The 23,566-nt window shown below is 33.5% G+C and overlaps 1 protein-coding gene across 1 annotated transcript in view; it reads left to right on the top strand.

Moving 5' to 3' along the window:
- LOC126841146 (uncharacterized) overlaps nucleotides 1-23,341 on the top strand; it is a 26,913-nt gene extending 3,572 nt beyond the window's left edge. Inside the window, exons 3-6 of the mRNA XM_050577465.1 lie at nucleotides 18,319-18,413; nucleotides 20,023-20,233; nucleotides 22,034-22,236; nucleotides 23,041-23,341. Coding sequence (XP_050433422.1) covers nucleotides 18,319-18,413; nucleotides 20,023-20,233; nucleotides 22,034-22,236; nucleotides 23,041-23,202 — 671 coding nt within the window. The 3' untranslated portion in view covers nucleotides 23,203-23,341. The remainder of the gene's footprint in view (nucleotides 1-18,318; nucleotides 18,414-20,022; nucleotides 20,234-22,033; nucleotides 22,237-23,040) is intronic.
- The last annotated feature ends 225 nt before the right edge of the window (nucleotides 23,342-23,566 follow it).

A 23,566-nucleotide genomic window follows, 5' to 3' on the forward strand; every position in this document is an offset into this window, starting at 1 on the left:
ACATAAAATATTTATACTAAAAATATCAACTTATCATTAAATTTTGTATACCTACTTATTTATGCATTTATTCCTGTCTCTATAAAATAATTAGATAAATAATACAGGTTGTTGCACTCAACGAAAACCACAATTGAAAATTGATTTTAAAAAATGTATCGTGCATATTTTAGTAAGAAAAAAAATAGTTCTCACGACCAATTATTTCAATGTAAAATATTCATCGCATAGTTAATATTCAAAATTAATTTGTGTTCTGGTTTAGATTTTCGGTTTTAATGAAAATATTATATATATTATTTGTACACACATAACTTATCATCGCCTCCCGAAATTATTTTGTATTTTTTTTTTTTACATAAATAGTGATTTTTTTCAGGGTTAAAATCAAATATGATTATAGATTGTGGTTTTTCGTTGAGTGTGATTGAAATGAAATCACAAGTCCTTATTAGTTATTAACGTGATATTAGTACCGACTTTTGGTTAATATTTGTACATATTTTTGAAAGATATTAAAGTTGTTGTATTCTGTTTAAAAACCAATTAAAAACAAGAAAATTAAAACTAATTTATCAAATTACCTATTAAAATGTTCGCTAGCAGTTAGCACAATGACTAATTCTACACGTTTAATAATGTTTTGAAATGTATACAATGTGAAATCAATGAAATCCTATTATACGTTTATTTTATCACCGGATGCATACTGTAAATACATCCTATTACAATCAATAAATGTACACACTCAATAGATATGCTCTGTTGTATATTGGTTTTTTTTTGTTTCCTTTATAATGCTTTCTACTTGCATGTTTTATAAATATAAATAATTCACGGAAACGGGTCAGTCGTCATGTAATAACACTTATAAAGAACTACTGCTATATTAATCAATAATAAAAAGAGTTAGATGAATTTTTAAAAAACCTACTCGGAATTTTGTACTATTAAATAAACACTTGGATCATTCAGCTATGTTACGTCTAGCTAGTAAATATTATAATTGACCTTGTGAGTTGTATACGTGTTTCTCGATTAGATGGAATGGAAGCAATTAAATCCAGACCTTTTAGATCAAATTCAAATTAAGTAACATAGTTTAACGTCGTATTTAAACTTAACTCTGTATCGTCGCGGAAGTGCAATAAGGTTACCGAAAACCGTATACGGTAATCAGCAATGGCGGATAATAATTACTTTAGTGTTTAAATCGTTAATAATAATATATAATGTTAAATAACAGCCGTCGTCTTGGGAATCCGTTAAAAACATTCACCGCATCGACAAAAATAAAACTACGAAGAAATATATACAGAATAAATACCTACTTCGGCATAAACGAGAAAAGATCATCAGCGTTCTTTGTAAATATTTTATTATGCGAGTCATGAAGTTTTGTTGTGTCTTAACTTTTAAGTACCTCAACTATGGGGTAAACTACCAACTAAAGTTGCTAAAGCTTATTTGTAATATATTGAAACGTCAATCCGGGATACCCTCTGCGTGTACAGTCTTTATGGAGTTTATATGTACGGAACAAACTCATTGGAACGGAAAGTGTTTGCTAAACATAAGTTACTGAGCGGATAACCGCACAAATATTTACCCAACGTTCTCGACCTAGTTAAAATACTGTTTATTTTATTGATGTGTACTATTTTAGGAAACGCTAGATAATAACAACCACCCAATTGCATAAACATTTAAGTGATGCTTGCAGCTTGTTATAATGATCGATATACGTATAGTAGGCAAATAAGGAAGAAGACGACACTGACAAGAGTACATAGCTCCTATGTACAATGCTTCCCTTGCACTCGTTTGTCTCGTTGGCCTTCATAAAATATAGATTCCTAACCGATTTTTTTCTTTCTATAAAGTTCATTAACTTTTATTAATAACATCGTTTGCAAAATATTATTATTTAAATTGAACGAAAATCCAAAAACTGTGCTTACAGCTCAGCTCGTTCAAGAGTTTCATGTTCAATCGTACATTTGTTTTTTTTTACTCAAATACCATGCGAGTTAAATTAATAATTGCTATAAACGCTTTGATAGCATTATTCGGTCGCCAACTTCACCTCATCTTAATTAAAATGTTTTTTTTACAAATATCACGCTGCAAATATCAAGTAGGAATTAAAAAACTTTTATCCGTGTATAATATAATTTCTTTTTCTTTCATATAACACGGTCATAGACCTATAATTCTTAAATTGACTGTGCATGAAAGTCAAATCATGGTCCCGAGATGTAATATTATGTGCGAGAAAGACAAAACCGCCAGTTTGGACCATGTTTTTAATCTTAGCAATTTTCCCGAACGAGCAGCTCTATTTGATAATTAATTCATCGTTTTATAAATTGGCAATATTACATTAAGTGGATTTAGAATTATACGACTTTTTGATTTAATTACGTTGGAAATTGCCAAGATAAATGCTAATTATTATTGTATATAGATAGGTAGGAGAAACACGATTCGCTCAGAAATCAGTGATTATCCGACAAACTAGTTGTACGACTTTAGTGTACCCAAGTTGCCTAAAATAAAAACGTTAGTCAACGGAAATCCCAGCGAATTACAACGCTACAATATTACAGTCGATTAAGTCCGTCGAACAATATTATTGTAACTGTTTGTTAACGATGATCTACAATACGCGCTTCCTTCAATTGACCTCATAGTGTATATTAAATTCAATTAGATATGACATCCACAGGAGAAACGTCTTAATAGGCATGTCACACGTGTGCGGTGTGAGTATGACAAGTTGTACATTACCGTTTGCCGAACAAAGTATGCGCATTCGTTGCTATGACAAACATGTCTAAAATTTCACTTAGCTCACATATTCGGCAAACGAAGCTCTCTTTTTCAATAAGAGTTCATTTCTCATTGATGGATCCATAATCATTGACGGATTCGTCATATAATGATGTGGGTGAGGTCAGATAGGGCAAATGATAAACGGGCGTAGATTTGTGAGTAAAACTAAATGTTTTCACAAGACCCGACGTGTGATTGAATTTAAATACCTATTTACAACTAGTTTTTTTATAATCTAAACTATGTTAACGATATTTTAATTTGTAATGTACCTACTTAGCGGCAATACCGGTTAACTGTTTTTTGACCTTTATAACATATATTTTTCCACACTAAAAATAATAAAGTATTAATTATTTTGACCACATATAACAATAAAAATTATTAAGAAAGATTTTTAGTTATGAATTCTTTAAACATTTAATTAAACGTTGGACGATAGGACAAGAGGAATAAGTAAAAAATTAATACTTAACTATTAAAATATTATTTTATTTAGGAGAATCATTTGTCATACAAAAAATATTTATATAGTGGTATAATTTATCGAGACAATAATGAATAAGTAAAATGTGTATTAAGAACTATTTTTTAAATGTCCATTATTTTATCCAAACTAAACTAACCTAGCAACACAGTGGGCTACTCTTCCTCATTTACACTATCTGTTTTCAAATTAACCAATATTATATATTTTGTATCTCGCAGTTTCTGAAGTATAGGATAACTCGGTTATAACTTTTAACTATGGTCCAACTGCTAATACTTATATTTTGGCATCCACGTGGCAAAACATTTTGGATCTGAATTTGGATCCCTTAATTTGAAATTTTGTTGTTGTAAGTTCTGTACTTAAAGGACATCTACGCTGATGGCGCCATTAGAAAAAATCTAAACTATAACTGAATTAGTCACTTCTAAAATATATGATTTAAACAAGTAGATATGTATTTGAATAACGTGGAAAAGGTTGGTGAATGAAGAATGTAAAATGAGTATAACTGGTTTGACCATTTACACAAAAATTATGTAGTTTGTGTAACCAATAAAAAAACATTTTTTAATTTAATACCAAACAATTGCTGGGCTTACGCAATTCCCACTGGGTGTTTTTTGGCTTTTGACATTTTTTTTGCCGACTGCTTTTGGAGCACATCGTATACTATTTGTCGAGGCTGATGTTAAGTGTTAAAGAATTTAGTGATTAAAATAATACTTAAGAATTTTAGCAATGTAAGGACTTTAATGTAACGTATAATATAAGATTTGTATTGTTTGTTTTTGTATACCGTGACCAACAATTCACACTGCATTAATTGTAATCCCCGTTTTATGCGGTTTTGGTTTTATCTTTAGTTTTTTCAAACATTTTTTTTTTTTGCGAAACGTTCAAGCGCTATTTCAGAACTGTCGGTATATCGCAGAAACAATTACCTCCGTGCGATTAAAGTCTTTGCCGGGTATTTTGTGGCTTCCGATCAGCTTCTTTATGGACGAGAGACGATACAGGTATACGGTGAATATATACAAATACGGTATGTGAAGCAAGCGTATCATCCGACATGTACCGTCGAGACGTCGTTGCTGACTGCTGTCCTATCTTACCTCTCTCCGCAGAGAGTTTGAGAACAAAGAACTGATACTTCTAAAAACATGTATATATTATATTATGTGTGTGTGCTATATATGTATAATAGTATTAGAGCATACAGTACACGGACTCGGGTCGTACGCACATAATACGATACGCAAAATATTTTCTTTCTTTGTTTTGTTTTTCGCTAGTCAAACTCTTTTGGGAATATCCGCGAATCCGTTTTCCGTATATCATATTATTATTATTTTATCCGCTAAGGACAACGGTGGTACAAAATATAATAATACAACAGAAAATCCGATGGTCGTAGCTTACCATGAGAATAACATATTGTATGGGTACTTTACTCGATCCGAAGCACCGTTGTTGTATTCTTCATGAGATGGAATATGCGGCTGGAGTATGCCATATTATTATCATCTTACTTACTTTTATGTTATATGGTATTACCGCGATATTGCTAAAGTTATACAGACGGGTCGATAGTACATTTTTGAGTAAAAAATAATAATAATAATAAACGCAATATAAAATGGTGTAATATTATTTATAACGGAATATCATATTCGGGCGAGACCCCTCCGAACTGACCCGTTTTACTTTGCGCATCAAATCCGTTTTCATTTCCTTTAGACATTTATAAATCTTCATTTGCAAACCGTCATGGGACACCTCGTTCCTTTTTTTTTTGTTATTCCGTCCGCAAGGACGTGTCCTAAATTGAACTGAAATAAATAACACCTTCTGACTACTTTAATGGACATCACGCTGTAGTTCACCGAAGTTCACGTGTCTGTCACATTTTTCATTAATAACACATGTCATAATCTTTTTTTTTTTTTGCAGTATGTTGTTTGTAAGAATATAGTACATTTAATTTTTACTAGAAGTCCGGTTTAAACCTTCTGTCGGGTTTTAAACGAATCAAATAGTTGATAAACAAAATGGAATTTACATTATACTTCACATTATACAAACAACAATAAGGGTTCATGGAAAAGGGATTTTTTGAATTCTCTTGATAGTTATACCATTTCCGATTGGTTATAGTGCAATTGTAAAAAATTCTTTTGAACTTTCAAGTCGGGTTCGACCATAATCCATACCCCTACATTATATTATTGTATCGCTTTTTTACCATATTCACTCGAGTATGCAAATAAAGGGCCAGACAATAACATTAGGGTGGAATCAATTTTCAAAAATAAAGTCCACAATAAAGAAACGGTACATTATGTCCAAGAAAACAACGAGGTATATCCTATTATTTTTATCAATTCCCGTATCAAAAGGTTCTATCATATAACTGGCTAAACCGATATCAAAGAGATATAATATATGAGGCAAAAAGGGTAAAGGGACCTCTTGTCGCAAAAATCAAATTTGAGTTCTTGGTTATTCCAAATTCTGAACATTTTGAGAACAAAATCGTTCTCCTATCTTGAAAATTGGCCGAGTATATTTGTTTGAATTTATTTTCAAAAAATGGATTATTTGAGAAAAAAACGCTTTTAAGTTATGCAATTTTGCCAACTTTTTATATTAGATACTTAAGGAATGAAATTTTAACTAAAATTAAAATAATGTGCCTTTGAGCAGATGACATTATTTTTTTCCCTTAAACATCGCCGCCCCGGTAGAACAATGACACAACTGCAAAATTTGGTAAAATGGACTAAATGCTTCAATGTGTTTAGATATGGCGAACGCATAAGGTAGAAAAACGACGTAACTGTAGTTGTAATAATTTCCCAAGCATTCCCATTCCATTAAAATTACATCCCATAACATTTTAGTGAAAAAAAATTGTTTTTTTGGTTCTCCTGTAAAATTTCAAATATTGCAGTTGTGTCATTGTTCTATCGGGGTGGCGATATGTTTCCAACCCTGATCAATTTGCAATAGGGGGTCTCTTTTCCCTTTCCGCCTTACATATATTATTGCATTCATACAATTTAATACCATGTTAAAAACAAGAAGCTATCAAGACTGCGCAATAAGTGTATATAATTAAAAACTAATTGTAACATAGTATAATGACGCGAGCTAAAATAACAAAGTTTGCTGTTAGGACTTTTAATCGAAAAATTCGTACCTACTTTGTTCTCATCAGTAGTGCATATTAAAGGGGGGGATACCGGTTTAGCCCTTTCTTCAAACTTCTTCACACCCTCATACAAATTTGTGCACTAGCTGAAAAGGGAATATAATATAGGGCTATCCATTTTGGCGGACAAGGAAGACTCGGATTTTAAATTTCTCTCAGATAACCCTTTACATGGATTTTGTGTACCCGTATGTTTGTAATACATTTTCAAAATCGAATCCTCAGCCAAAATACATGAGCTCAATCTCGAGTACGTTTTATTATTTCTGTAAAGCTATTACTTGTTTCAGTAACAGGGCTAAGTTTATTTACCGGATATAATATGTCGACTATATTAGTTTCAAAGCTATTTTTTATTTATTTATTTGTTTTTGCAATGCTTGCAATACATCGCAAAAGTTTCCAAGAGGTTGCGGAGTGGTTTAATTTTTTTTTCACAGCCTATGAGGAAAATTAAAAAAAAAAACCAGTAGAAGTTTGATATTCAGTCGTACCAGGTTCAGAATTGATATAACTGCACCGAAGATGTAATTAAAAGACTTGAATATGAGTAATGGATTTTATTAAAAACGGACGAATGCAAATATTTGAATTTTGGTAGAACCAAAGATAAATAAATGAATGTCGTACGAGGTATTATTAAGACTGTTGACATGTCGTGTATTTCCAAATAGTTTCGAGTGCTGTATGAAATCCGAAAACTGTGTATAATATATGCTTTTTCTAATGTACATAATTGATAGTAAATCATTTTGACAATGCTCACGCGCCATGTAACGTTATTTCTAGAGCCCCTATTAAAGAAAGTATACATATATATGAGTAATAATTATTCATATTTTGTTTTTTGTTTTCCGAGCAAACGCACAACCGCATTCTTAACGTAATAATTAACAGTGACCCTTGTTAAAAACAATATTACCTATATGTATGTATAATTAGTGCATGTGGCTGTATAATATATTATGTGTCTGAGCCCCAATAGATTTGTTTAAAATACCCTATATTCAAAATAAACGGCCATATAAAATCGTTAAGTAACCACTTCACTAAGACAGCTGTTTACATATTTATATAGCGCTAACTGAAAGAAAGAATTTAAAAAATATTATTAAGAGAACGCCACATTGCTACCCTACTATTTATTAAAACAACAGTGGTTCAGCATATGCAATTTTTCACTAAATCTTAATTTAAAACCAAATATATAGTGTACTTTTATAAATCACAAGTAATAATACATATTTATGGACAGTTAATTTTTTAAAAAGTGTATTTAAAACATTTTCTTTGAATAATAATTATATATAAATTCCTAATATGTTGTTTATGTACACGTATTGATGTTTGTAAAAAAAACACATTTTTGTTTTTTTTAAGCTATTTGTTTGGTCATAAATCGTTCATGGTCATACTATAAATTGCATTATAGTCTGTATAATATCTACACCCGTTGGCTCGAAACGAAAAAGTAGCACTATAAAAGATAATAAAAAAAACATTGGCCGTACAATAATATTGCATGTTTGTAATCTGCAGTTCAAACGGCGATATTGGTCGATGAATCCTTAAATAGAATCTTGATGTATGTCATTAAAACAAGCTGTTATCACCAAAATACAAGGCGTGCACGACCATAATGTACTCGCGATGGGGTTCAACGGTCGTCCGTTGTGTATAAAAAAAATGTAATTATGAGCTTTCGCTTCTTCCCGTCTGTTAGGTGGGGATGACCCTCCTTAAAATTGCTCTTCGTTTTGCGTTTCGTGACACACCCTCTTGCATATCCCTTGTTAACAAGGCCCGTCCGTTTCGTCATCGATCTCCTCTCCCTTCTTTTACATATATACATATACAACTGCACCGCGGTGATGTAATTCTCAATCAGAGCCGTGTATAGATTTTGCTTGGGTTTTGCTCTAAACAAATGTGTTGTAAATCTTCGACGGCAGCCCACCGACGCAGTCCTCTTTACTTTTTTTTTTGTTCTCTCTTTTAAAAGCATTACTAAAAATGATTGACTGATCGTGAGTAATTTATTAGAAAGTGTTTTTCGCCAGTCTTCAATGCGTACACAAACATACACGTGACTCAGCGACGACTGCTACTGCTGCTTTAGCTATACTATGTTGTTGCTACAGCGGGTGTAAAGAGATAAACGAGACGCGTGTGTGGATTTATATATACATTTGATAAGATGGCCGTTTCGGGGGTATTGCAAAACGGTTTCCGCACCTGGGAGTCGTTGCACGCCCCGGTGCGCTCTTCACCGAATTCCACTTAAGCCGGCGTTCGCGGTATAGTGCGATATGTGTATGATATATATGTGTATGTGTGTGTGTATTATAAGAAGACGTATTCGTTTGGCTCGAGAGAAATATAAATTTCAAAGAAACGAATATCTCACTTAACTCGCCGCCCTGGAAAAAATTACGAAAAGGCATCAGGCGAGTAGGTTTACTCACATGTCTACTTTAATAATTACAAGTAGTCTTCATTATATAACATACCGTGTCACTGTCACCATAGCGTTATAACGCTATAGCGGATTTCCAATTGGCCGGATTTTTGAGTATTTTTTTATCATACGCGTTGAGTACCCAACGTGCAGTTCCCCTTTGTGGAATTACCCTACGCATATGTGTAATTATACGCAGACGGGGCAGTTTTAATTTTTTATTCCGCCGAGTACGGTTGTAACTCAAAAGGGTTGTGTGTTGTGCACGTATAATAATAATAATAATAATAATATTATATATTGTATATTATGTCAGTTACGGCACACAACTCAATTCGATTACATCTGATTAAAAAAAACAGAAATGCATACGCGGCGTTATAGCACGGTCAATAAAAATAAAACAAACATTCGTTTCTGTCCGTTGTATAATTTTTTAATAAGCTCTACGGCAAACAATTATCGCGGTAGCGCGTCATAATGTAAATGCATGCGGCGCTGTTACGCCGAGAAGTTGTTTTAAAACTATACGTATAGCGAATAGTAGACCCCCCCCCTCCTCCGACTATTGATTTTGAATTAGACAAAATGTATGCTCGTAGAATTTTTGTCGCTCACCTAACTCGAACCAAACACACTCAAACATATTATTATAAGTAAATCGAAATTTAAAATAATATCAGTAAATTATATCAAATTCGCGGAGGAGAACAAAATTTAAAGTACAGCCAATGTTCGTTAGTTTTATAAGATATCTCAAAAATCGATAAAAAGTAAATTGTAAAACGAGTGCAGATGGAAAAAGAGTTCATTGACCATTTCGGAATGATCGAAAACTTGTTTTTGTGTAAAGTGTCGCTTATAATTAGTTTTAAAGCCAGTTTGATGTTCTGTTTGTCAGGTGTCCGTGTGAACCATCCCCGCGGATTGGTGCAAGTAATTACTTATATGACGTACACGCAAAACTTGTACATCGTCTTCGCTCTAAAACCGTTGGTAAAAAACGCAACCTGTATACTTGTTACTTCACCCTCTCTTATTTTCGTGATCGAGCGTATTGTATAATAATAATCATATTATAAATAACAGACAACGACGCGTTAGACAATATTACATCCTCTAGTATTGCGGAATAGTCGGTGTTCATCAAACTGTCCTCGCAGGGTATTATGTATACGTCTGTAACCACTTCTTTGTACATTATTATTGTTCAAACTATGACTGGCTCGCGCACAAGGGGGCTCGTACATGTTATATTATATAGGTGTTCCTTTATATTGTTATTATAATTTCCGAGTTTAGCGACTGGGGTGTTTAAATTACATAACTTTGGACCGTGGCGGCGTCGAGGTGGTGTGTTTGTTCCCCGACGCTGGCTAGGAAACTATGCGGAAACGACAAGGATGGTTGCTTGTTATGTATGTGTGTTATATAGTGCGAAGTGCGAACAACGTCGGACAGGGGCAACTACACAATGTGTCGGAGGGTTCGAAGGGCGAAGGCGACGAATAAAAGGTGGGGGTCAATCAACCGGCGACGAAAATGTTTTCGGCCGACGTAACAAAACCGCGACGGATATACTTACACAAAAAAACAAATACATTTTTTTTTTTTTTTTATGTTTAATAGCCGAAAAATTACGTTTTACGCCGTTGATTAGTTTGATGGAAAAAAGCAATTTGCTAACGTTGCACGGCCGAGAGATGGTGGGTAAAGTAATCGGGTTATTCCCAGACTTCATAAATAACTTAGATGGTTTTTTTTTAGGGCTCTCCAGAGACGCCCTATTGATCTGACTTCAGCGAATACGGCGTTACGTTCATCCGGGGACGCGCGCTAGCACCCTACCCTACCCTTACCGCACTCGTGCTGCAGCCTCTTCTCATACCTCGCCAAACCACCTCTTCCTCCTTCTACGACGACGACGACGGTTGGGTGACTGCTTATGTCCGTGTCCCGTAGTCGTTTACACGGGCGGTATTTATTATTATCATTACCTGGACGATAATCGTAATTATCGTTTGAAAGATGAGCGCAACGTTGAAATTTTAATACCGTACAACCGTTTATTATCCACACAAACACAAAGGCCCGTAACGTTTATTTTATAGCGCCCGTGACCGCTGCCAAGAGACGGTCGGCCTTTAATTATTAACCAGAGCAAACAGCTACGGGGACTTCCGTTTAAAACCTACATTATATACATATGTACATTCTGTCCTCGATTTTCAAGTATAGCAACACACACGGTGTCGAGTCGACCGCGTTCACGACATCACCCACAACCTGTGTTCACCTTGTGTGCTGCTTTGCTTGCTGTATAATATAATAGCAGATCAGTGACAGCGAGAAACGTTGGGCCGATTTATTAACCGCCATCATAGGATTGCGCGTCCCCTGTATACCTATTTATAATATATATATATACATATAGCCGTCAAACGCGGGGGACGTGTTCTGTAAACGCTAGTGGAAAAACGGTTGTGCTTTCCCTCCGGTCTCATGATTGTTTCCGGGATCCGGACGGAAAAAAATATACAATAATAATAGTATATACTGTACACTATACAGTCACCTTATACATAAAGTCATAAAGATAGGCGACGATATATTCAAATATTTCTCGAAAACACCATGTTGTCCATATTTCATTTTTTCTCTCATGTTATTTATGTATATATATATAATATAATTTGTTTCGACTGCTTGTACGTGTCTTCCATCCTTGCATATAATATTATAATTTATAATATAATCTCATACGTTAACTCGCATATTAAATTTCGCGAAAACATTTATTGTTTTTTAATGATGTGACATTTTTATATTCTGTTACCGAAGTGATTTTTTTTTTCGCTAAAAAGCGTTTTTTGGTCTTGCCACGCGTATACCGTTTAAAAAGAATTCGGCCGACATAATTGCACTTTAAGAGTGTCGAGATTAAAAGAAACTGTCAAGTTTTTTCTTCTTAAATGGTTGAAAAAAATCTGTTGAAAACTCAGAGAAATTTATGAACTTCTTCCATAAAAAATCCTTTGAAACTGACTGAAATGGCGTTATACTTTTATATATATATATATATATATATATATATATATTTTTTAAAACTTTTTTTGGTATAGTACCAAGTTTTATAAATAATTACGACTTTTCTTCTTTTTAAATCTGGTTTTTGTTTAGCAAACAATCTTAATTGAGTGACTGAAGTACACATTATAATTTATTATGAAAAGTGATTTACAAACATAATGAAGTTATATACACATAGACGATTAGCATTACAACGAAATGAAATTTGCACATATTTATTATTGCATTGAATCTAATTTGTGTGACGTTTAATATGATTTATTGTATTATATTTTTTATAATTTCCGTTTGATTATTTGTTTTTACTCATAATATCTATTACCTACTTGATTTTCTAATAATCCTCATTGTTAAGTGTACATTTCAACAGTTCAAAAGTGAATTTTAAAAAGTCTACGGTGTTCAAATAGAATTGGCAATTACATTATTCGCTTCTTTCAAGTACACTATGGAATACACTATGGAATACACATGGCTGTAGGTATTACTTAGGAGTTTGAAGTTCAATGGAATTTATTGGAACTATCTTTATGAACTCGCTCTCTTTAATTTATTTGAAATTGAAGGGAATGAAGTTGCCACGAGTAAATGGTTTTTGGACGTTAATACCGTTAAAACGATAAAGGGTATTTCATTAATGGAAAAACTACTGCTAAAGTATCGATTTCCACTTCGTCAACTCTTTATTAGAATCTTCTGTGTGCTCTACGCAAATGCGTCCGGGTTTAAAACTCATTTATTTCAACTTTAATGTAATTAATACATAATGATTTTTTCATGTTTTCGTATTTCGAAAGTCACGACTATCTGATGTATAATAATTTTATACTACTATATTATTATGCTTCGTTGTTTAATAATTTTAATTGTTACATTTTGGTGTTTAACGGTCCCAACTCCCCACAGGATTCACACCCTTGGTGGGGTTTTAATTTTATTAGCCACATTTATATCAATATAACTCCGTCGCCACGGATGCATATTATATGTTATACAGCCAATGTTTTTCGGGTGAATAAAATTTTCCCGGGCGTAATGGCCGGCTTAAATGTAAATTTACACGCCTCTACCGTTGCCGTAACTACACCCCAAGATCCATTTAAAACAAGCCGAATAATAATCACTAAAGTGGTGTACCTAATGGAAAATGCCAACGGCGGCGCGGCAGACTGGCGACAGTAATTGACGGTGCTGATGAATTAATTGGAGATTGGAAAACGTTTCTCTGGACCAGAATCCGTCCGGCAGAAAAATGATTTTATTAATGAAAACGCATTTTTTCCCGTTATACTGCGTTTTCTCAACGGACATTTTTGTCGCCATTTTTTGGAGCAAACAAAACTTAGGGAAGGAAAGTAGAGGTTAAAAACTGGTAAATATATATATATATATATATATATAAAATACTTTTATCCACCCTTGTCGAGTGTTTTTTCGGCAAATACGTGCCTCGTGTCTCTGAAATCTGCTGTGTTTTTATTTCATAAAATATCGAACTTTAGAAACTTAAGTATAACAAACGGTTTTATAAAAAAAAAAATCGGACGTTTTTATCTAAATGATTGTTGATATAACGAATCGTTTGAATAATACATTAGGTATTATTTGAGCCAAGTCGGGGGTTTTGTTTTTACGGACCGTTGACCATTTCTTTATTAACATGACTAACTTTATTTAAAAGATAGAAAAAATAATAACGATAATATAAGGGTGTTTTTATGGTTATGTTTTTGACGTTAAGAAGAGGTTTACGAACAGAGTAGTGATTTTTGATGCCCAAAAAACTCGTAGAGTTTAAAAGGTTTTTTGTCACGGCAATTTTCCACTGAAAACCCGTTTTCCGTCAGTGGGTATCGAGAAAATGTTAACTGTCAAAAACACAACTCGTGTGCTTCTAGAGTGATAAAAAATTGTTTTTTTCCTTTGCGATATTTTCTACAAGGTAATTAAATTAGTTGACGTAACTAATGATTGCCTAACAACGTCGAGTAGGGCAATTTGGTTAACTTGCTCTTGGAAATGAGTCGTTTTTTTTCTCGTACTCGTGATAGGGATTTCGAAATAAAAGCGATAATATATATTTTATCTTTTTTTAAAGTTATATTCTAGTAAACGCAGCAATCTTTTTTTGTACGTGGTGTATAGTATACCTATACAATAAAAAGTATCAATTTTAACGCTTAATTCCACAGAAACGTTTATAGCTGAGTAAGCTTTTGTGAGTTAATATATATGCTCCTTACTTTTGAACAGTACATAGCAAATTGAGTTCTTATAGTACTATTGGTATAGTATAGACAATTAATATTTAACAATTAGAGGAGAGCGTTTTAAACACCTCCCGGTTGAAATAAAACATTAACATTTTATGGCGACGATTGTCGCAATAATTTACGAACACCTTTATTAATTGTTATTATTATGTTATGAAATAGTATTCAAATTAATTAAAAAGAAGTTTTTATATTTATTTAACAATTTGTCCCTCCGACTTGTTATTACCCACCTATTACTTTCATTGTTTAAACGTCGCGACGTCGAGCGCCGTCTTTTCGCAATGCAATTATAAAAACTACAAGCTTGTTGCGTTAAGAAACAATAATTACACCTACGATCAAGTTGTAAATAAGGTGTATGTCTTAAGATTTAATTATCCAATGGTTGTTGTACGATTGGTTTACACGACGTTTTATTAAGTTAATTTAATTGTTAAAACATAAATGCTATTACACACATGTTTTTGTGTACGTTCCCACTCCGTTTAAAATCGTAAAATTATGCAATTTCTGTTTGTTGTCTTTTTAGGAAAATCGGTTGCGAAGGCCTTAAAAATTCATATAAAGCGCCTAATGACATCAATAACTATTAAAATTACAACCTTTTGATTTTGTAAGCAGATACTATAAATGTTACAGAGTAAATAAAATTTATGATATCTTAAGGTTAAAATAAAGACTGAATTAAATACATGATACAACACTAAATGGTGTTACGAACACCACGTGGACATTCTGGTTGTACGCGGATAGACTGCACAGGTTCTTAGATTTACCCAAAAAATCGGACAAAGTCGATAGCAAAAACCATGCAACCATGTTTACCGTTCATCAGGCCGTTAACGCCGTACTCGATTTTTGAAGTCGTATGAGTATAAATTCCACAGCATTGAAGGTGGCGTTAAAGAATTAACTGAACAGATCCTTCAAACAACAAACAGCGCAGATAAATTGAAAAGCCTTATAGGGTTGATTGTGAATAATAAGGTGATGTTTGATGAACAAAAGAGGGCAAACAGTAGTTTGGGTATACTTACTAGTGGCCAACAACAAAGATCTATGAGAACATTAAGCCTAAGCGGCTTACCTGGAAAACAAACAATAGTGTACGTAGCATTGGCACTGAATTTTGGGAAATTATCGAAAACAGGCTAAGCCATGTATACAACATCGATATGGCATTAGACGTGACACTAGCAACCAGGCTAAGTTTATTATCATTTTTCAAAAAAATTTCACAGAAACATCAAAACACGTAGCATTACATTTTAGAGTAGACATTTCTTATTGGCGTCGTCCAATGCTGGTTACTTAATAAAACGCAAAAAGCAATTTATAGCTGAATTCGTGAACCTCGGACCAACTCATAAAAAACGTCATCTGTAAACCGAGAGACGACACCGTGAACCTTATAAACAGTTATATCCATCAGAAAACGGAAAGTGTCAAAGAGATAGAGAGTAAAATTACATCCATCTTGTCACAATCAACAATTTCGCCAATCACTTTATCCATTTTTTCAATTAAAAACAATAATAATAATGCAATAGGCTCTGATATGTTTCACGCATCGGTAGTTGAACAAATTGAATTGTTTATTCAAATCACTAAAGAAGGTTGGTTTGACATTGAGTTCACCGTCAACTCGTTTATTGAATACACGTCTTCCGAAGAATGTCTACACGTCGCTGAATTTAAAAATGTTGTAGATATCTAAACAATTATTATAAATAAAATATTTATAAAGTTAATAAAGTGGTTTTAACGTATAATCTTTTATGTAGCTTTTATTCTACAAGGGAACATGCTACTACTCTGCTCGCATATAAAACCTCGCATACATGTGTACTTTTATTTATTTTTCTCGTATAGTGCTTTAGATTTTGGTTGACACGGCAAGTAAAAATATTAGAAAACCCATGTGCTAGTTATTCCTACTCTCTGAATTGCAATCGAAAATCTCTTCTGATTTTATTACATTAATATTTCAAATATTGTTGACGTAGAGAAGTGAAGGCAGAAGGTAAAATTACTGTTTTCTTTTGTTGGAAGCAATGACTTATATTACTTCATACTTGTTAAGTATTTAATCAGTAAAAAAGAAAAATATTATCTGCGAAACCTGGGAAAACATAAATAATAAATATAGTTGTTCTTATTTAAAGCCAAAATCTCATTAAAAAAAATGTTTCATCATTTATATTTAGTTATTTGCGTGAAGCCGTTTTTTGGTATTATATAATAAAAGTTAAAATGAAAAACATTCATAAAAAAATCTGTTATTATTATTTATTTACAAATAAGTTTGAGATGAAATTAAAAATAGTTTAAATGGTAGGTACTTATTATTGAAGCAATGTAAAAAGTTATGCTTAACATTTTTTTGTCTCAAAGAATATAATGTGGTATGGCAACAACCGAAAATAACATAACATAATAATATTCCGGTATTTAAAATTATCAACCATTGTCAGATAGTCTATATAAAGTATGTACACCAAATATAAAATTTAATTTGGTATATACTTATACGCTTGTTGAACTCGTATGGCTTATAGATGCATAGACAAATTTAGGGTAGGTTTGAGAAAGCGGACGAGGGCAGGGGGAATTCCTATTCAAGTCTATATGATCACAAATCGTGTAAGGGACATAATCTCCATCGCATCATAATATGCCTATGGCTAAAGAAATGTAAATTTTAACCGGAACTCATTCAACACCCACGGTTTTAATACAATGCTTTATTTATTTGTACCTTCTTGAATAATTCCGCTTATAAATACAATTTTACAAGGGTATTACTAATTCGTTTTATTTTAATATTTTAATTTTTTCAACTATTTATACTATTAAACTAATTAAAATGTAACATAAGCAAATATTTTGAATTAAGACAAACTAAAAACATGTTTTTGCATCGTAACAATTGCAATGAGTGTCGTTTATTTAAGTCATTAAATGGCTTTTAATCACTTAAGTCTTACAAGTATAAATTATGAATTACTAACTACCGCAATTAGGTCAGTACGGAGCTGAGTTACATAAACACTGTGACTTCATACTCGTACTTAATAATATAAATCTTAAATTGTTTCCCCGTTGTTTTGGTAATGTAAACGGTATTCGTTTTGTCATTTCCACCGTTCTGTGGAAGTCTCGATATCTACGATTAGTTAGTCAAATTTAAAAAACTCACTTTAAAAACATGTACATATAATCCATTCGAAGTGTATTAACTATAAAAATATATAAATAAATGCATATAAATTAATATTTTTAAAATCCTTCGTAGCGATTTATCTATAGTGGAAACATAGAGGTAATTTATATAATATTAATAGTTATTATCGACGCTGGTACCTATATATTATTTTATGAAAAATTATCATCTATATATTATTATTGTTATTGTTTTAATCGGTAAACGTTTATGGCGAATAAAATATGAGTTTTTTTTTCGCAAAATACCGGCTAATACCGCCGGACGGATTAATAACAAATTTTTTATGTGTAGGTATATTTATTCGCAGTGTCGGTCGCGACTGGGCGATCCATCGACATAAATTTGAATGCGAACCGTCAAGTTAATCTGTGATTTATTCCCCTTGCATCAGAGCAGCGTGAGAGAGTATGCGCGTTTGCCCCCGGGGATTCCGCATTAATCCACCACCTCCCCTCACGCTTCACCCTCGAGCACAGCCCCCGAAATTGAACTTCACCCCCTTCGATTCGGTTGTTGTTGTTGTTGCTGGAGGAGGCTTTTTTTTTTGTTTTTAACACTAAGCCGTTCGGGTAACTCCCTCTTCTCGCGCCTCCTCCGATACCTACCGCGTGTAATAATAAATACCAAGGGCGTCGTTGCAGCCATATGGGACCCTGGATCGAGCTTCTCGGGAAATATATTATATATAAGTTGTTTAACACGTTTTCAAAAAAACATTATTTTCCGCAGGGTCTCTAATTAAATGGTCGGAGGACGAACAGGTGCACTTAGCGTGGTTCCGGGTGGATCGCCGGCATGCGCATTGGATCCCCGAATTGGCCCGGGTAAGTACAACCATGATGACGTGAGGAAAAGACTTTGAAAAAAAAACGCTCGCCGGTTAGTACATACGCCCCGACCCAGAGTATCCCTCACAGTCGGTGCAAAACGGAAGGGCATTTCCGTAAAAAAAGTGTACGGATTTTTTGTTATTCCTCTCGAAACGACATGCTCAAATCATATTATTTGTATTATACAACGTTGTACCTATATGCAATAAGCAACATGCATAACGTTTTGTTACTACAAAGGAATTACGGGAAGAAATATCAAACAAATTTAAACGTTACCTCTCTTTATAATGATACTATATTAATCCCGTTCGTCGGATTCCGTTCGGGGATTGAAAGCGGGCGGTTTTTATGTAGGCAATTTTTATGAAAAAAGTGGTTTAATTAATTTCGACCGAATGTATGTTCAGGTTAATTTCCTTTAAGGTTTAGAGTATAATTTTTAACGTATACAATTTTTTCTACGAGTAAAAGCAATTTTGTTCTTACAAGAATCCAATTTAGACCTAAAACCTGACAAAATCACGCCTACTTAAAATTGTCAAATTTTAGTTCTATACAAATATTTAAGCTCATCGAACTCTTTCCCAGGTTATTGTAGAAGTCGATTTTTGAATAACTGTTTCCGTTTACTTAAAAAAAAAACAATAATAAGAATACTAAAAATTTGAGAAATTTAAATAAGATTTAAACACAATATTAATTAAAAAACAAAAATCGATTTGCCTAATAACCTAGTAAAGAGACCAATAATAAACTCAAATAACTGTGTTGAACTGGACGACCATCCTAAGTGTATAGGCGTAATTTTGTCAGGTTAGTAGTAAAACGTCAAATAAAACGTGCGCTTTCAATCCCATTATTATAAAAATGCAACAATTTATACGTACGTTTTTTTCTGTATAACAACGATTAAATATTGTTTTTTAAGCATAGTATTATAAAAACAAATATGCGGAGGTATAATATTTTTTCGGATTATTATCAACATACATAGGTATTATATTTAAAGACTGAATAAAAACCCTAGGGAACGCTTGGACTTAAAATAATTATGTACGATTTCATATCAAATTGTACGGTATTGTCTGCCTTTAAAAGAAAAATAAACGGTTTGATTTTTAAATGTCGTTAAAAACGTGTCGGTTGTATTTTATGATTTTCGCTACGATACAGTATTTTCTCTTCGTAGAAAAACATTTTTTTTCTATTCCCAAACACTATATCCATACAACGGCAGTGTTTTATCCATGGTTTTCTTACAATTTTTCCCTATAAAGGAGTATAATACACTCACGCACGAATGTAGCCGATATCTTATTAAATATGTCAAAATACACGGGAAAAAGTAATAGCGCTGTAATTTCGTATAGTACACTCGACGGGTTTTGTGTTTTGACATGTGCTTAGTGCTCTTTATCTCTTTCTCTCTCTCGCTTTTCTTTTCCTTATGTATAACATAATACAGAGTCCCGTGCCAAAGGCTTCTTGATGTTTTGATCGGCTTTATGTGGATTTTCTGTCGCCGGCGCGTGTGTGTGACATTTATATAATATAACAGGAATAATATGACGTGCTTTGATTGTTCTTCCAACGTTTGCAGAACGATTTCCGATTTCATCGAACTTCGCCGGATGGGAACGAGCTTTGGATGTACAAAAGGCTGAAAGCAAACGGGATCGAAGGCGTTGGAGTATGTGCCCCACACACTTACACGGGTGCCGGAGGATTAGTGCTTCGCAACGACAGTCTGCTAGTAGTCAAAGACCACGGTTTGCCTCTGTGGAAATTACCGGGCGGCTACATAGAACCTGGTGAGCTTAATAAATTCCGCAATAATATTGATTTTTTTTTTGTTTGCATAACACGGTCCGGGTAATTATTTAACTTTGGTTCGCAGAAAACGACGGTATTCAACCGTGTACTTACTATTTAATTAATTGCCGTTAAACCCTTACCTGAGAGTGGAACAATTAAAAGAACCATGGAATTTGGGTCAATAATTCCGGGTTTCGGTCGTTAATTGGTCGATCATGTCGTTTGAAAGCGTTTATTAGCTGTTAGTATTGCACAGACGAAGCGATATCGGCGAGATTTTGATTGAACCGCGACTGCCATCGTCGGTCTGTCGAAATAATATGCCACCAGCTGTGTTTTCTATAATTTTCCAGACCTAAGGGCGCGACGAGAAAAGCGCACACAAAAGCAGCACTATATCTCGCTATATAATCAACGGCAGTTATTTGGTTTTTTTTATTTCACACTGCACAAACCGCATAAATAATGTTTTTTCTTTATTGTAAATAACGCGTACCTCCGGCCTTGGCGAACTACTATAATTGTAATTTGTATATTGCTCGCATGTTTATTTCCTATCCAATAAAATATACCGGATTTCCACTTCAATACGGTCCGCTTAATATGGTACCCATTCGGTGCACGCGAACGCGTTAGATAATATAGTGTTGTATCGATTTCACATGCCAATGACCAATATTAATAATTTATTGATATTGAAATGCTATAACTTTATATCTATACCTACCTACAATTTATATGTCCGTATAATATCAGCAGCTATACAAAATTATTAGTTCTTCTATTTACCACAATCTGCAGTGTACAAGACACGAACTGGCATTATACAACGAACACTAGTATAACGTATAAATATTAAATACTAAGCACATTCCATCCGCTACGGCGCTACCACTTTTTAAACACCTGTATTTACAACGAATGAAATATTAAGTTTATGCCGTATATATGAATACAGTAGGAATGATATTGTGGTATACACCACCTTCCTTGATATATTAACAAACATAAAAGACATAGTAGGCTACGCTAGTTTGAATTGCAGGTTTTGTTTTTTAGAAAAGCTTGAACAGTTTTGATGGTATACGCCCCCGTCAACTTACTCCCACATTTAAACCATTATTCAATAAGTTTATAAGGAAAAACTATTTTTAATCATCTGTGATATCATCACTCCGATGAGTACGAGTAATGAATAAACTATAAAGAATATTAAAAATCGACTTTGTCTTAAATTATTTTTTTTAACTGACAATAAAATTAAATATATCACATAATTCCTTTAAGGGTTTTTGCGAAAGCCGTCGAAATATAACTGTATAGATCGTTTCTGAGTGACATTTAAAACTCATGTTTTAGGGTTTTCCACGAAAAAAAAAATATATTTTTCTTTTCTCCCTTATTATGAACGTATTGTTGGTGTACATAAATCCTTACACATAGTCCTTCCAGCGCTTTGTTCATTAAAAATGTTATGAAAGTTAAAAAAAAAATCGATGTATCTGTGATTTTGATTGGTATGTAATTTTATTATAATTTATAATAATATTTTATACAAATTATTTATATAATGCTAAAGTCGTATGATATATTATTGACATAAACGCGGACGTTTCAGTTTAACATTTAAAACCGCCCTTTCGCTGTGGCCATTACTTAGGTATGCTTCGAAAGTAATGGGCACGGTACAGCCTACTCGTATATAACTCTACAATAATAAAGCCGTTTGGGAATGATATTAAAATCTGCGTGATTAATTAACGATAATCAATAATGGTTTGAATTGTTTTTGACAGGGGAAAACATTGGCGACGCGGCCGTCAGAGAAGTTTTGGAGGAGACCGGCGTTCAATGCGAATTTAACTCTTTGGTAGCGTTCAGGCATGTCCAAAGCGGTAGTTTCGACTGTGCCGACTTGTATTTTGTCGCCGCCCTGCGACCGTTGACCGACCAAATAATCATCGACGACCGTGAGATAACCGAAGCAAAATGGATGAAGGTGTTTTGAAAATGTTTTGTTTCAAAAAAAAAAAAAAACGTTAATAAATCCGTCGCTGTAGTAGATTTATGACGTTTTTTTCTCTTTTTTTAATAACCCACTACCTCCATCGGTGCGTTGGCCTTGCACCCCGTGATGCTAATCTATCGAATTAACACTTTCCGCGCTTTCGGCTCGTTATCTTCTCCGGCTGTTGCTATTACCGTAAGCGGAGAAAGCGTTTATCGTTTGTATAGACAAAAAAAAAAAAGAGAATAAAATAAAGGGTATATTGTCCCCGAGGTCGATATATCAAGAGCCGTTTCGTCCCTCCGGCCCCGGACGACTCGCAAAAGTAGCAGACGAATAAAATTCTATGTAATGTCCTCCGAGACGTTTGAAATAGTTTTAAGGAAAGAAAAATGACCGAATTGTTTCCTCTCGGTATACTATTGTACCGAGCTATATAGTGTATACAACCTCGGAGCTGTTATCAAAATATTTAAAGTACATATCTTTCCGGCAGTGTTTAATTAAACGCGCACTGTATTTATTTTTTTAATTCACTTCACGGTTGCCGAATATTGTATGCCATGTAAAACAAGATCGTAACGAATCGATTGACCGACCATATATAGAACCCGTTAATTGATGTATGTCATCTAATTAAACGTACGACCTATATAAAAGTAATTAAGCGCGAGAAGACAACGGGCCGAATTATTTTTTTGTTTTTTTGTTGACCAAATTAAAGTCACGCATGACTTAGAGCTTAAACAGATCTGTATAAAACGAGTAAGATTTCAACCGTGTTCATTTTTGCAGTGCGAGGATTTCTTGCAAGACCCCGAAGTCGGGGAACACAGTCGTTTGTTTTTGAGAACATACTTGGAAAACAAGGAAACCGGAGTGGGACTCCAGCACAAGTCCATGGTGCATCAGTTGACCAAAAAAGAATTTGTTACGTACACACCGACCATTAAATGATAGCTGTAATTCAGTCAAACGCTATAAATGTAGTAGATACGTATTTTTATAAAATGTACATTTTATACTTTCTAAACGGTTCAATAGGGGATAATTGTTCAAATTGTTTTAAAAATAAAATGTTGTTTTATATTATTCATGTTGTACTGTTTACTTACAAAAATAGCAATGCTGTGGTTGTGACCAGTACCTATTCCTAATGTTATTTACATATTACAAATGTGACCAAAATTTAAAATATCGTGTTATGTACCTATTTGATAATACTGAATATCATGTGGATAATTTTCGCATGTCTTCAACTGAATGCTGACGTTTCAGATTTATTGCAGAGTCCAACTACGGAGCGACAGACAAATACGAG

This window comes from Adelges cooleyi, unplaced genomic scaffold, assembly GCF_023614345.1.
Source record: "Adelges cooleyi isolate 19-005CV unplaced genomic scaffold, UGA_ACOO_1.1 ACOO_flye_CR_arks_rails_tigmint_CR_PRNA_376, whole genome shotgun sequence".
NCBI lineage: Eukaryota > Metazoa > Arthropoda > Insecta > Hemiptera > Adelgidae > Adelges > Adelges cooleyi.